The sequence below is a fragment of the Oncorhynchus masou genome, chromosome 31 (assembly GCF_036934945.1).
Source record: "Oncorhynchus masou masou isolate Uvic2021 chromosome 31, UVic_Omas_1.1, whole genome shotgun sequence".
Lineage (NCBI taxonomy): Eukaryota > Metazoa > Chordata > Actinopteri > Salmoniformes > Salmonidae > Oncorhynchus > Oncorhynchus masou.
The window spans coordinates 32,078,021-32,093,531 of NC_088242.1; the positions used below are offsets into that span (position 1 = coordinate 32,078,021).

The 15,511-nt window shown below is 41.2% G+C and overlaps 1 protein-coding gene across 10 annotated transcripts in view; it reads right to left on the reverse strand.

Annotated features, from left to right (window-relative positions):
- The window catches only part of LOC135523807 (calcium/calmodulin-dependent protein kinase type II subunit gamma), a 39,360-nt gene extending 26,883 nt beyond the window's left edge, over positions 1–12,477 (reverse strand). For 8 of the 10 annotated variants that reach the window (XM_064950733.1, XM_064950727.1, XM_064950730.1 and 5 more), the window contains exons 1-3: positions 12,280–12,477; positions 8,335–8,429; positions 4,905–4,964 (exon numbers count right to left, since the gene is read on the reverse strand). In XM_064950733.1, the coding sequence (XP_064806805.1) occupies positions 4,905–4,964; positions 8,335–8,429; positions 12,280–12,347 (223 nt within the window). In that variant the 5' untranslated portion in view covers positions 12,348–12,477. The remainder of the gene's footprint in view (positions 1–4,904; positions 4,965–8,334; positions 8,430–12,279) is intronic. The other 2 variants (XM_064950734.1, XM_064950728.1) reach the window with 1 other exon arrangement.
- Positions 12,478–15,511: the final 3,034 nt, after the last annotated feature.

Sequence of the window (15,511 nt, forward strand, 5' to 3'; positions counted from 1 at the left end):
CTGGCTCATTGCGAACTAATTTGCCAGAATTTTACGTAATTATGACATAACATTGAAGGTTGTGCAATGTAACAAGAATATTTAGACTTAGGGATGCCACCCGTTAGATACGAACGGTTCCGTATTTCACTGAAATAAACATTTTGTTTTTGAAATGATAGTTTCCGGATTCAACCAAATTAATGAGACCAAAGGTTCGTTTTTCTGTGTGTTATTATGTTAGAATTAAGTCTGATTTGATAGAGCAGTCTGACTGAGCAGTAGCAGGCTCGTAATCATTCATTCAAACAGCACTTTCGTGCGTTTTGCCAGCAGCTCTTCGCAAGCACAGCGCTGTTTATGACTTCAAGCTTATCAGCCTAATGGCTGGTGTAACCGATGTGAAATGGCTAGCTAGTTAGCTGGGTGTGCGCTAATAGCGTTTCAAACGTAACTCGCTCTGAGACTTGGAGTAGTTATTCCCCTTGCTCTGCAAGGGCCGCGGCTTTTGTGGGGCGATGGGTAACGATGCTTCGAGTGTGGCTGTTGTCGATGTGTTCCTGGTTAGAGCCCAGGTAGGGGCTAGGAGAGGGACGGAAGGTATACTGTTACACTGGCAATACTATAGTGCCTATAAGAACATCCAATAGTCAAAGGTATATGAAATACAAATGGTATAGAGGGAAATAGTCCTATAAATACTATATTAACTACAACCTAAAACCTCTTACCTTGGAATATTGAAGTCTCATGTTAAAAGGAACCACCAACTTTCATATGTTCTCATGTTCTGAACAAGGAACTTAAAACAGCTTTCTTACATGGCACATATTGCACTTTTACTTTCTTCTCCAACACTGTTTGTGCATTATTTAGACCAAATTGAACATGTTTCATTATTTATTTGAGGCTACATTTGTTTTATTGATGTATTATATTAAGTTAAAATAAGTGTTTATTCTGTATTGTTGTAATTGTCATTATTACCACCCCCCCAAAAAATAAAAAAATAAAAAAAGGCCAATTAATCGGTATCGGCTTTTTCGGTCCTCCAATAATCGGTATCGGTGTTGAAAAAAAAACAACAAAAAAACAAATCGGTCAACCTCTACTGTCAACGGTGGCCTACTGACATGTGTGTGCCTTTCCAAATCATGTCCAATCAATTGAATTTATCACAGGTGGACTTCAATCAAGTTGTAGAATCAAGGATGATCAATGGAAACAGGATACACCTGAGCTCAATTGAGTCTCCGAGCAAAGGGTCTGAATACTTATGTAAATAAGGTATTTCTGTTTAATACACTTGCAAATATTTCTAAAAACCTGGTTTTCGCTTTGTCATTATGGGTTGTGTATATAAAAATAACATTTAAATACATTTTAGAATGAGGCTGTAACGTAACAAAATGTGGAAAAGGGGAAGGGGTCTGAATACCGTACGAATGCATTGTATATGACTATGTGATGGTGTCTTGTGAAAGACTCACGTATGGCCTTGGGTCAATTGAGGTCGTTTGACTAAGTATGGGTTGTAACTATAGCGGAACCCTTTTTTAGTGTCATATAGAACCTTTTTTTTTAATGGTTCTTTATAGCACCATACAGGTTCCATTTAGAACTTTATGAGCATGGTTATTTATAGAACCTTTAAAGTAAAATCCATATAGCATCAAAAAGGGTTCTGCTATGGTCACAAGCCAAGAACCCTTATTTGGCACTATATAGAACCATTTGTTTTCAGTTTGTACCAAGACCCTTTTTCATCCTAAGAACAGTTTTTGGAAGAAAGGGTTATTTGATGATTCGTGGAAATGCAAGAAGGATTATTTGGAAGGCAAGAAGGGGTTCTACATAAAAACCTTTGGAATCATTTTTTTATAGTGCTTAAGCATTAGTGTTTAATAACATTGAGGCAAAGTATTCTGATAAGTTTAAAATGATAGGTAGTTTAAAAACATTCACACATCTATGTTATGGGTATATATATCTGGTATACTGTTAATAATTTTACATATACAGTACTGGCATAGTTGATATCTTTGTCATGATGTCTGTCTTTAAATATTTACTGTAATTTTATTGAGCAGAGAGTAGGAGAATAGAAGGGAGTCAGTGACCCAGCAGTGTAATAATTTAGCCCTACCTCTCCCCCTACTGTATTTATTTAGCTCCTTTGCACATTCTTCCACTGCAAATCTACCATTCCAGTGTTAATTGCTATATTGTATTTACTTCGCCAACATGGCCTTTCTTGCCTTTACCTCCCTTATCTCACATTGTATATATACTTATTTTTCTACTGTATTATTGAGTGTGTGTTTGTTTTACTCCATGTGTAACTCTGTTGTGTCGAATTGCTTTGCTTTATCTTGGCCAGGTCGCAATTGTAAATGAGAACTTGTTCTTACTTGGTTAAGGTGAAATAAATGTATTTTTTGGTAGACAAAATTGGCCAGTGTTACCAACAGTTTATCAGTGTAACATGTCTAGTGTTGTTTCAGGAGTTAATTTAACACTCAGGTGACTGCGTGGTGTTAGAGAACCCCAGTGTTGGTGTAAATAACCAGAGTTGAGTGTAACACATTTTTACTCTGAATGAGGGGTGCAAATTCTGGTACAATTTGCTGCAGTCTAACTGACCCTTATTAACCAGTCAACAAACACATTTTTCCAAACAGTAAAATTACGTGATCAACAGAGATCTTTATATGACGACAAGATGCTAATGTTTCCGCTCTAACAATGGGAGTCGTCACAAGGCGAAGGCAGGCGACAAGTTTAGGCCCAAAATAAGCCCATAGAAACGCATTGGGCTTATTTTGGCGGGAATGAAACCTCTTGCTTTGCCTCTTCCTCTCTGATACTATGCATGCATACAATGACCAGACAAGAGCTTATTGGAAACATGCAACAATCTTACTCAAAAGGCTATAGCCTATTATTGAACATGCAACTCCTGTAATGAAGCAACAAAATAAAACGTAATTTAACCATTTGCAAAAATGCAATTCGAGTTATACACGGTTCTAAACAGCACACCTAATGCGAGCAGTTGTGAGATACATCTCTGTTAGAAACTTCTAAAGATGGGGAATCGAATAGCAGCAACTAGGATGTGTTGCTGATATGACAAGGATTGTGCCTTTGGCTTCTGGACAACGAAAGAAAGTTGATATGAAAACCAATAGAAAAGGAGAGAAACGCTGGTTAATGGCTGGAGGAAGTCTTGATAAAATAATTGCCTCCACATTTCTATGGTTGGATTTTGGCAAGGCTACTCTGAAGCAAAGACAAGACATGCCCCATTATTTGAAGTAAAGTCAACTGTTCACGTTTCAAACAATTACACTGCCTCTAGCTCACATTGTAAAGTGGTGGTTGACACGCTGATAGTAAACAGTAGGCAGACTATAGCCTACACACCCATATGGCGAATGGGAGGCGTGCCTTAATTACGAGCGGAGATTAAGAAATAAAAATATCTCCTTTTAAAAATGGTGGCCACCAACGTCAACACACGATTGCATTTAGAATTGTTACTGGTTGCGCAATGACTAGGCTTATAAAAGCCAGTTTCAAAAATACACAAGCAGCAATTTTATTCCACAAAATTATGCAAATGAACCTATAGACTGATAAGCATGACAGGTCAAATGTGTTAAGCGACTAATGGATTAACGGGTAACATCCATACTCTGAATTGAGTAATACACTCAAAACCACATGCATTATCATATTACCAAGCATGCTCTATTGCAGGTTGATTTTCAGAATTGTTTCTTTCAATATCTTTTTTTTTTTGCATGTACATTGATTGGTTGAGTCATCTTATGAAACACAAAGATCAATAACAGATTTTTTGAATCCAATCTTTTAGCAGTTTTATTTATTAAACTCGTTACTGAGACAGTTGTTCCAGTTTAGATGATTTAGGCAGTCTCAGTAATCATTCTGCCCTCTCTGGCAGTCATTCTGAATGCAGGTTGCGGGTGATTAAAGGTAGTCAGCAAAACATTATTGCGATGCGCAAGATGCAAGACTTCGCTCTCACTGTCAAATACAGTATCTGAGCAAGTGGAGAAGATTAGTATCGTGCTCCAACGCTTTCAGTCGTTGCAGAAATTGGCCCACAATGTTGGCTTACTTTGTGCATCTACCTCATATCGCTGACTCTCCATTTAAAAAGTTCCACTTGTTGGATGTCCTTACTTTGGCTGGATTACAATTTGGAATTACACATCACTTAGCAAGCCAGCGTGACTTGCAGGCCTGATGTGGCCTATAAACCAGGAGCTTCAGACCATTGTGTTAGGGTATAACTAGGCCTTCAAAGAACAGCCTTATATTATATGTAATGTCATAAAGACTTTACCAAGTATCAAAAATATGTTATCTTATGAGGAAGTCAAAGAACCCAATATGGTTCTACTTTTAGCACCTTTAAGAGTGTAGAGGGGGGCCTCCCGGGTGGCGCAGTGGCTGTGCCAGCAGAGACTCTGGGTTCGCGCCCAGGCACTGTCGTAACCGGCCGCGACCGGGAGGTCCGTGGGGCGACGCACAATTGGCCTAGCGTCGTCCGGGTTAGGGAAGGTTTGGCTGGTAAGGATATCCTTGTCTCATCTCGCACCAGCGACTTCTGTGGCGGGGCGGGCGCAGTGCGCGCCACCAAGGTTGCCAGGTGCACAGTGTTTCCCTCGACACATTGGTGGGGCTGGCTTCCAGGTTGGATGGCGCTGTGTTAAGAAGCAGTGCGGCTTGGTTGGGTTGTGTATCGGAGGACGCATGACTTTAAACCTTCGTCTCTCCCGAGCCCGTACGGGAGTTGTAACAATGAGACAAAACAATTGGATACCACGAAATTGGGGAGAAGGGGTAAAATTCAAAAATAAAATAAAAAGAGTGTAGAGAGATAGACGACAAACCTATGTTGGAGTGTTTGAGAAGACGGCAGATGCGAGCCTCTCGATCCAGCTTCTGGTGATCTGAGGAGAAGACCAAAAAAATAAAAGTTAGGGAATCGTATTTCACGTAAAAGAAAGATTATCTAATATATACACACACGACTGTATAAGGTGTGAATGTTTGTGGAGGTGACTCGCAGCTCCAGCTGTGGAACATTGCTATGCCAGCACATTGTCTAGCAGGGGACACATGATGAAATTGGAACACACGCACACCCCCGCCCCTCGTCGTCACTGTTAGCAAGGCGGTTGCGAGAGGTTAGAGGTAATCTGGGGTAAACCTAGCAACGGCATAGAGAGTGAGTCAGAAGTGTGACTGCTACAGGGCTCCAAAACAGAGGGAGAGCATGCACACAGACAGCACTTAATTGCATTAATTAAATCTGAGTATTTGATACTGCAACACTGAATATCTTAAACTCAAGAACTGGCAATTTCATCTGAAACCCTGTCTAACAAACAAACACACATTAGACCCACGCACAGACACTGCAATGCACACCCATCCTTCTTTCTCTTCACATTATACATTTCAGCCAAACAAATGCGACACTCCTATACTGCTGCTAACCAGCCTTACAGCCGAACACACAGTTCCCCCACCTTTCTACCCCACCCCCCATGCCTCCCTCTACTATTCCTTAAGCCTTCCACCTCCCCCATCACTGCTCTGGCTTCTTCCATTCCTGATTGCCTCTCTCCCCTTCCATCTTTCCCACTACCCCTCTCCTTTTTCTCCTCCCCATGTAGGCTATAGATTCTCTCTCCCCCTTCTGCAAAGGGAAAAAGTACAGAAACTTGTCTCATTTCACTACTGGCGCATAGAGAGCGAGAAATAATTATATGAACTTTCCATTTGTGAAAAGAGGTAGGGCTGGGCGTAATTGCCAAAATATCATCACTGCGTTTCTCATTTTTGACGGTATTTGGTATTTCTGAATAATAACAGTTCAAATATGCTTTATGGGTAGTGCATGGTAACAAATTCATTCTAAGTGGTTAATGGGCTTTCTCCATTCTGACTGCATTATACTGTTCAACCAAAAACAAATAGGACAAAACTGACAGTGAAGTACTTCTATTTGTAGAACATCGTATAGGAATCAAAATCCTCTTTTGTAGACGACTCAAACTCTGGTACTGAACCAATGGTTTTCCATTTGCATAGTTCATTTGTTCAATTCCAGCATTCATTTCAATAAATGTCTTAATTTGCTGCACTAATTTGTTAACATTTACACACCGTCGGGTTCTTCTTTTGTCTTTGTATCCCTCTATTTGACAGAATAATTATTCTCCTCAGAAGGCATTTTTGCTTCAACTTCACTTCTTACTTCCGCCACTAGGGGTAGTCAGACGATTTTCTGGGATCCATTTGGCAAGCTTGCCCTCCAGAAGTTGTTAACTTGTGTTAGCGAGCAGCCCTCAGTTGTAAGCAGTTTGTTTGTTTTTTGTTTGGTTTTTTTAAACTGGCAACAATCTTCTCAATCCTCTTTTAGAGTCATTAGTGAATTATTTAATGTAACATATGAAACATTTAAAAAACTATTGTCGACGGTAAAGTAAAACTCCAATCTGGTCTGTGAATGAATGAACAGCAGGATATAGTTTACAGTTTACCACCCAGCCCTAGAAAAAAGGATCACAACTTCCCATTGAATGTGTGGTGCGTGTTCAGCACAGCATACTACAGCTTTTGCTGATTCTTTCAATTATTTCTTGATGTGTGCATGTCTGTGTGTATAGGCGTGCACAATGCATGTGTGTATGGCGGTAGTAGATGGGACAGAGAGTGCTGCAGGGTTAACTCAATACTGGCACTTCCTGCTGTTCTCTAATTGGCCATCTGCTCCACCGGGGGGCGGGCCTATAGCCATGTTACATCAGGGAGAGAAGGAGAGGCAAGACACACACACCACTAGCCCGCCTCAGATTATGACGGTGTTTAGCGGAGCTTTAAGAGACTTATTACCCATGGGGCAGTGCGCTAGGTCAAACAGGCCCAATGGTGCTAAAAACAACACTTAAATCCTTAAATCCTACCAGGCACACTGCCACCGGTGTACACACACTACGTATAGACGGGTTGCCTGACGTCGTCACAAAAACTATGGCCGCGCAACGCACAGGCACTAGGCTGTGTGTTATGATTCTGGACGGTCAGATAGCTAACAACGATGGCAAGAAGCTGACGTGGTGAATCTTGGGTAGCTCGTCGTATCTTGTTATTGATTACATGTCTTGTTTTGACTCATGTCACGTCTATGCTAATATGGCTCAAATTCACTAGCTAGCTAACCAAGAACTGTAATGTATTTGAGAGACAAGGGCTCATTGTGAAAGCGTATTCACATTTCCAATATTCATTGAGAGGAAATAGTTGACAGGTTGTCAACAATCCTTTGATTCTAAGCCTACCCCATCTGTTTTCCCCCAAGGGTTGCGCACGCATCGTTTTGTTGCTAAACAACCCACCCATCTATGGCTATTCCTCTAATCTCTAAAATTTTCCCCTTCTCACTATTCCTCCTCCTCCCTACAATCGCTGTCTGCATCTCCCTCCACCTTTCCTCTCAGTCTCTAGACACAGATCACTGCAAGACCGTCTGAGTCCCTCCCATCCTGACATACACACACACACACACATTTAAATTCTGTACAAAGCTTATCATTTGACTGCTACCATGACAAGATTGGTATTCTGAAACAAATACCTTCCCCTAATGTGACACTATTAACACACACGCAGGCACAGAGAACGAAGGGGCTAACAGGGAGGTGTGTATGATCCGTGGGTTCTTAGACTAAATATATATCTCATCAGGGGCTAACTGGATTAGCCTCGATACTGACCAATCCGCTAGCTACTGACGGGTGGGAGGAAGTGAGAGAGAGCAGGAGGGGTATCGAGCAAAAAGCCAGGACTGCTCAAACTGAACAGAAAAAAAAAAGAACGGGCGAGCGAGCGAGAATGCGTGCTGACTGCAGAGGAGGGCAGCTCTGAGCTGAGGCAGCACACAGTCCCCAGACACACTGTCTATGTGAGTGAGTGAGTGAGAGAGAGATGCTTAGAAAAGTTGTGACCCCGTATGCCTACAGCCCACAATGGAGCTCGGCCTCCTTGGTAAACATAGTTCCCACATAACCTACCACCCCCTCCCTCCCCCCACACAATCTCAGAAGCAAAATCTTGAGTATGCAGAATATTTTATCAAAGTTAGAATGTATGATAACATTTGTCACAAGAGATTACACAAACATGACACATTAGCTACTCATGGTCAACTGAAGACATCTGACAGTCACCAATTTGTACAGCAGATCACTGACAGCTCACAAGGATGAACATCGCACCCCTACCCACAAATCTACCACTGAGTGTGTGTGTTACCTCTGGCTGAGAGTTTCTTGGTGTTGATAATTTTGGCAGCAAACTCCTGACCTGATGACTTCTTCACACATCTGCGGACCACTGAAAACGCTCCCCTGAAAACAAGGCAAGCAATGATCAGTTCTGGGTCGGGGGGGGGGGGGGGGGTTGACATTTAGTATACTAACGCCCAGGCATACCCACAAACAAACACACAGAGGGGTTGGCCATCAACACTGATACACAGCAAGGAGCCATAAAAATGAAATTGACAGTGTACTGCAGGGCTCTCCAACCATGTTCCTGGAGAGCTACAAATCTGTATTTTTTACACCAACACTAATCTAGCACAACAGATTCTAATAATTAGCTGGTTGATAAGCTGAACCAGGTTAGTTACAACTGGGGTTGGAACGAAAACATACAGGAAGGTAGCTCTCCAGGAACAGGTTTGGACGCCCAGATTGCAGAGCTCTCTCTCAAATACAGGTCTATAACACTGCTGGTTGTTCCTTCCCCTCTAATCAGGTACTGATCCAGATCTACGACACTGAGGTCATGTTCAGTCGGCACAAGAACATTTTCCAAAAATAGATTGAACCGAAATGGTAGGCTACTATCGGATCTACTCCAATAAGAAAATACATTTGTTTCCCATTGCAAAAAGTTTGATACTTTGTTCCCTAATGAACACATCCCTGGTGAGCAAGAGGACTTTGTTTAATTAGTCAATAAATCAACTAACTACTAGGTAGGCCTAGTAGAGAAAACCAGTAGTCGTGCAGACCAGGATAAGATTGGCTGTAGTGTACACACTACAAGTCTAGACACCAGTACTAGCATATGTACAGTACCAGTCAAAGGTTTGGACACCTACTCATTCAAGTTTTTTATTTTTTATTTATTTACAATTTTCTACATTGTAGAATAATAGAAGCCATCAACTATGAAATAGCACATAAGAAATCATGTAGTAACCCCAAAAAAGTGTTAAATCCAATCATATTTTATAATGGAAATTCATCAAAAGTAGCCACCCTTTGCACACTCTTGGCATTCTCTCAACCAGCTTTTAATTTTTTTTTTATTTCACCTTTATTTAACCAGGTAGGCCAGTTGAGAACTGGCCAAGATAAAGCAAAGCAGTGCAACATAAACAACAGTTACTAATGGAATAAACAAATGTACAGTCAATAACTCAATAAAAAGGTCAATATACAGTGTGTGCAAATGAAGTAAGATTAGGGCGGTATGGCAAAATAATTACAATTTAGCAATTAAAACACTGGTGTGATAGATGTGCAGAAGATGACTGTGCACGAGGTAGTCACCTGGAATGCATTTCAATTAACAGGTGTACCTTGTTAAGTCCATATTATGGCAAGAACAGCTCAAATAAGCAAATAGAAATGAACAGTCCATCATTACTTTAAGATATGAAGTTCAATCAAGGCGGGAAATTAAAAACTTCGAAAGTTTCTTCAAGTGCAGTCGCAAAAACCATCAAGCGCTTTGATGAAACTGGCTCTCATGAGGACCACCACAGGAAAGGAAGAACCCGAGGTACCTCTGCTGCAGAGGATAAGTTCATTAGTTAACCGTACCTCAGCAATTGCAGCCCAAATAAATGCTTCAGAGTTCAAGTAACAGACATTTCAATATCAACTGTTCAGAGGAGACTGTGTGAATCAGGTCTTCATGGTCGAATTGCTACAAAGAAACCACTACTAAAGGACATCAATAAGAAGAAGAGACTTGCTTGGGGCAAGGCCAAGAAACATGAGCAATGAACATTACACCGGTGGAAATCTGTCTCCAGATTTTTGGTTCCAACCACAATGTCTGTGAGACGCAGAGTCTGTGAACGGATGATCTCTGCATGCATGGTTCCCACCGTGAAGCACATGATGGTGTGGGGGTGCTTTGCTGGTGACACTGTCAGTGATTTTTTTATTTATTCAAGGCACACTTACCCAGCATGTCTACAGCAATACGCCAACCCATCTGGTTTGCACTTAGTGTGACCATCACTTGTTTTTCAATAGGATAATGACACCTCCAGGCTTTGTAAAGGATATATAACCAAGAAAGAGTGACGATGATGTTTCAGATGACCTGTCCTCCACAATGACCTGACCTCAACCAAATTGAGATGGTTTGGGATGAGTTGGACCACAGAGGGAAGGAGAAGCATTTGTGGTTACACCTTCAAGATGGTTGGAAAAGCATTCCTCATTAAGCTGTTTGAGAGAATGCCAAGTGCGTGCAAAGCTGTCATCGAAGGGTACTTTGAAGAATCTCAAATAAAATATTTTGATTTGTTTAACACTTTTGGTTACCACATGAGTCCATGTGTTATTTCATAGTTGACATATTTACTATTTACTCTACAATGTAGAAAATCATTAACCAAAATAAAGAAAAACCCTTGAAAGTGTAGCTGTCTCCTAACTTGACTGGTACTGTACAACAGAGCAAGGATGGCCAACTCTCTCCTGGAGTGCTACTGGGTGAGCATGCTTTTGCTCCAACCCTGCTCTATCACACAGCAGCTCAGTCTTGATTAGGATACAAGCTAGTTAAAAATGTAGCAGGTGTGTTAGAGCAGAGCTGGAACCAGGTTAAACCCTGCAGACCCAAGCCAGTAGCCCTCCAGGAGGGTTGGCCACACCTAAATTAGAGGACAAACAGAAGCAGGTTTAACTACTCTTCCAGCTCTCACTGGAAACAGCCACTCTGTAACCCAACATCTACCTGTGTTAGTGCTACAGTATCTGGGTAGCTCAGTTAGTACAGCATGATGAACATAACACCAGATGTGGGTTTGATTCCCACTAGAGACACCGATAAGAAATGTGGGCAGTACCTGTAGATCAAATCTCTTAAGTGGCATATGTTTATAGCTATATTATAATAGTATGTACCAAGAGGTCTGGGGCTTTATGGCAGTGTGGCCAACTCTGGTTGTTCTTCTTAGATGACTAGACTGTTTATGTTGATCATGATAAGAGTAGCATACGTGTCAGAGAAGCAACTGTTCTACATACACTGATATCTGAACGTTCCACAACGTTGAACTACTCAACGCGGCCCAGGTGTGTGAACTGATAAACCAATCACGGATCAATAGAATGCTAGAGAGACGCCCAGACACTGCGACTAAAGCCAGGGTCTGGGGCTAAAGAGATAGGTATACAAAACAACCATCATCAGTCGAGAGGATCGAGCCACCGACAGATGCCCATAATAATAATAATAATAATAAATAATAATACGTCCCGGTTCTCAGAAAAAAGCCACCGAGATTCTGAGAAACCGCATCACGCTCACCCTTGCACTTTTAAGCCACACCGACAGAGTGTGTTAGGAGGCTTATAATGCTACTTATGGCATTTATATTTACGGCTGCTGTATGAAGGGGTGCAGGGTTTTACATAATGTGCCAACAACATCGCTTTCGGAGGAGTCCGTGTGGGCTATAACTATAGGTCTATGTTCGACACATCAGCTAGCTAAAACCGCAGTTTAGACAAATTACCTAATATTGTACAGCCACAGACAGCTAGTAATCATACATACATTCAGCACAGTCAAACAGGCTGCTAACGCAACGTGCCGTGCCAGCAAATGTCAGTGTTTTCGCTCAAACGCTTCCTGCCTGGCAATTTTCAGCAGACCAAAAGACAAGGCGTTGACACACCAACGTTACATTGTTAGCTAGCTGTGCTATCGCATATACAAAGTGCATTAAATACATACATTGTAAACTATGTCCCTAACCTACGACACGCAAGCTAGCTTCCTTCTGTCAACAACCAGCAAAACACAATAGGGTCAAGCTATCGCAGCTAGCTAGCTGACTAAAGAAGGAGAAAGTTAGCATACGGGGGTGGGGAGAAGGAAAGACAGAGAGCACGGCACTGTGCATTAGCAAGCTAGCGTTAGCAAACGGCGACAGTCGCTTACTTCCCAAGCTCCTCGTAGAGTTGGTATTCATCTGTAAAGCGTGTGGATGTAACGATAGTAGTAGCCATGGCTGAGCGGGGGGGGAGAGTCTCCAAGCCTCGGTCAGGGTACGGCAGGCTGGGTCTAGGGGAGGACTGTCACCCTCCTGTACTAGCAACGGCACTGACAGGCTGGAAGAGAGAGAGAGCGAGAAAGGAGGGGTTGCCAAAGACAGAACCACGCGAGATGTGAGCAGGGTTTTTGAGCGGAGTCATGTAAATCAGAGTGGGGCAGTATTCGGTGATTCAGCGGTTCGCGAGCTCTAACAAAACGTTTGAAGACTTAACAACCCCTCCCCTCCCGCCTTGATTTGGGTGCAACCCAATATAAGGAAGGTGTTCTTAATATTTCGTACACTCAGTACAAAATTTGAAGGATTCAAATGTTTAAAAAATCTATACATCCTTAAAAATGAACACAAAACATCACAAACCGATAAACACAAAAACACAGTTTTACATTCAAAGAACCAACATTTGAAAAGCTTAAGAGTATCAACAACATTATTTTTCTTACTGACCTTATTATTCAATGTGGCAAAGTAATTTAATTCAAACCTTTCAAAATATTGACTGATAGTGTTCTTAATTTCATTTTATAGATGTAATATTTAGCAAGAATTAAACAAATGAATTACATGCTGTTCTTTAGTGAAGAATCTTGGATTATCAAACATAAAAAGAACATCATAAACTTGCAGATGGATGTCTTTACCAAATATTTTTCCCAAGTCCCGGTGAATGTCTACCCATAAAATAATTACATGCACTGTAAATCCTTTCCTGTTCTTGTTACAGTAACTTATAGGCAGCCAGTTGCCTGTAAATTACTGTGAAATAGGTACAGTATGTTACGTACTGTATTTTATGGTGTCCAATACTCACTAATATTTTTTATTGTTGTTTTTATAGTAACTTACAGGCAGGCAACTGGCTGCCTGCAAGTTACCGTAAAACAGTACAGTGCATTATGTAAAATGTTTACAGTAATTGTAACAAATTAATGAATGGATGGATTAATGAAATTCATTGAGGGGGGGATGGGGTTTGTATTTTACAATATCTTACCATAACTGCATGGGATTGGTGCAAGCAGGTTGGCTGCTAGGTAATGTGTTTGCATATTACAGCATGAAGGCCAGTTTGGAAGCCTTTGTTAAGGCTTTTACAAGTGCAAGTGATATAAATAAAATGCATGTTGGTATTTTATATCACATGCACTTCTAGTGGCAACCCGTCATTTGTATTTATTTTTCCCTGTTTTGCATGTTATTTTGTCATTAATACATGTCACATATCAGTTTGCAAACAATATAAGCAAATATTAAAACATTTAGTTAATAAAGCTGCATACAAACATTATCTTTTTTTGCTTTCTTGAAAAAGGCAGCTCCAAAATGCAGGTGTTTCAGCCTAGCTCAGAGCTTTCTGTGGTGGTGAGGCAGCCAGCAGAAAATACAGAGCGTAGGGGTTGGTAATATTTTCTAGTTGTCTCAGTGTTCTGGCACAGTGTTCTGTCACTCAAGGGTAAACTACATCACCGCAAAATCAATGGGGAGAGCTTGAAAATTCAAACCCCTTGGGTGCTGCCATAGAGTTACATTAGAAGTGGCCATCCAAGAAGGCTCAAGGTCATTGGCCACAGATAAAATGATGTCAAATCAAATTATATATACCATAGCTTTGATTGGACCGATCATAGGTGAGACCAAAAATGTCTTGTATGCTGCTGCATAAATTATGTGATATGCCAGGGAGATATGCATACTGTAGCTAAGAAAGTAACACTAAGTGTCTGTTGGGCTAGTAACAGCTTACTACACATGTGCCTCACCCTTATCATTTGGTCCCTTTCCCCTCATAACTTAGCCTACTGTTCTGACTTGGTGGTGCACACGTTTTAGAGAAATGTCTTAATCAAAATTATGGACAGCCCCTTATCCGCTTGGAGTCCCCTTATGCCATAGTTTGTACATCTCAATTGTCAGTAGAAAGCACATTTGTTTAAGCAAGTCAGCCATATCAGCTATGTTTTTTTCAAAGGCAGTAAATGCAGCTGAATGAACTGTTTCCCTGCCAGACAAGGCTCCGCTGACAGCCAGATGTACTAATGGTAAGGTGGTGGGACTGCTGTTGGGACAGCTTTATCACCCTTGTAGTGCAATTAATATATTGTTTATCCTAGCCACCGTGCTTCTACACCTGCATTGCTTGCTGTTTGGGGTTTTAGGCTGGGTTTCTGTACAGCACTTTGATATATCAGCTGATGTAAGAAGGGCTGTATAAATACATTTGATTTGATTTAATGTTGTGTTGTGGCTTTGTTGGCATGCATCAAAACATTCGTGTTTTTTTTCGTTTGCTCCACCAAGATTTACGTGCTACTGCCCCTATACACATTTAATTGTTGGGGAACTCCTACCACATACCAGTGAAATTGGTACAGCACTCTCAGTAACAGGTTGCACAAATTAAGCCTCAAAATATGTTAATAAGCCTGTAATGTTGTCTGATTCACAGCAATAAAAAGCTAGATAAAACAGGTTCAAACTATTAAAAACTGAAAATAACTAGAGAAACAAGCCTTTATTTCTTTGTACACCTTAAGAAATTCAAACAGTATAGAGCAATCGAAATTATATTGTATCAACGTTCAGGCAAAGACAAAAAAAACAACTATTTTCACAATGACCCAAATCTGTGAGTCCATAACTAAGATTGTATCCGTAAATTCAATCTGGAGTGCCAGAGTGCGTGTTAAGAGTGCGCTCTGGGCGTTCGTAAATTCAAAGCATTGTTATATTGTCTGTTTGTAAATTCAGAGCGTTTCGCTCTCGGAGAGTTCATAGCGCACCCTGAAAGCTCTGGCGGAGGAGTGGGGCTGATCTGAGCGTTCTGACCTCATGTCAGTCAAGCACCCAAGCAAACTGGCTTTCGTTGGCTTACTTCCAGAAACAAATGAGATAACGCCTCAATCTCACCAGTTTACGCGCCCTAGCAGAGCTATTTAGACTGTTTTCATGTTATCCAGAGCATTGGTGACTAACTGTGCTGCTGGCAAGAATTTAATTACGCTTTCTTACCGACGTTTACTGACACCGGCCATATCCACCGGTTTTGAGCGTTCGGAAATGCATCAGTTATTCTGCGCTCTGCCACACTCAGATCGATTGCTCTGAATTCGAAGTAGATTG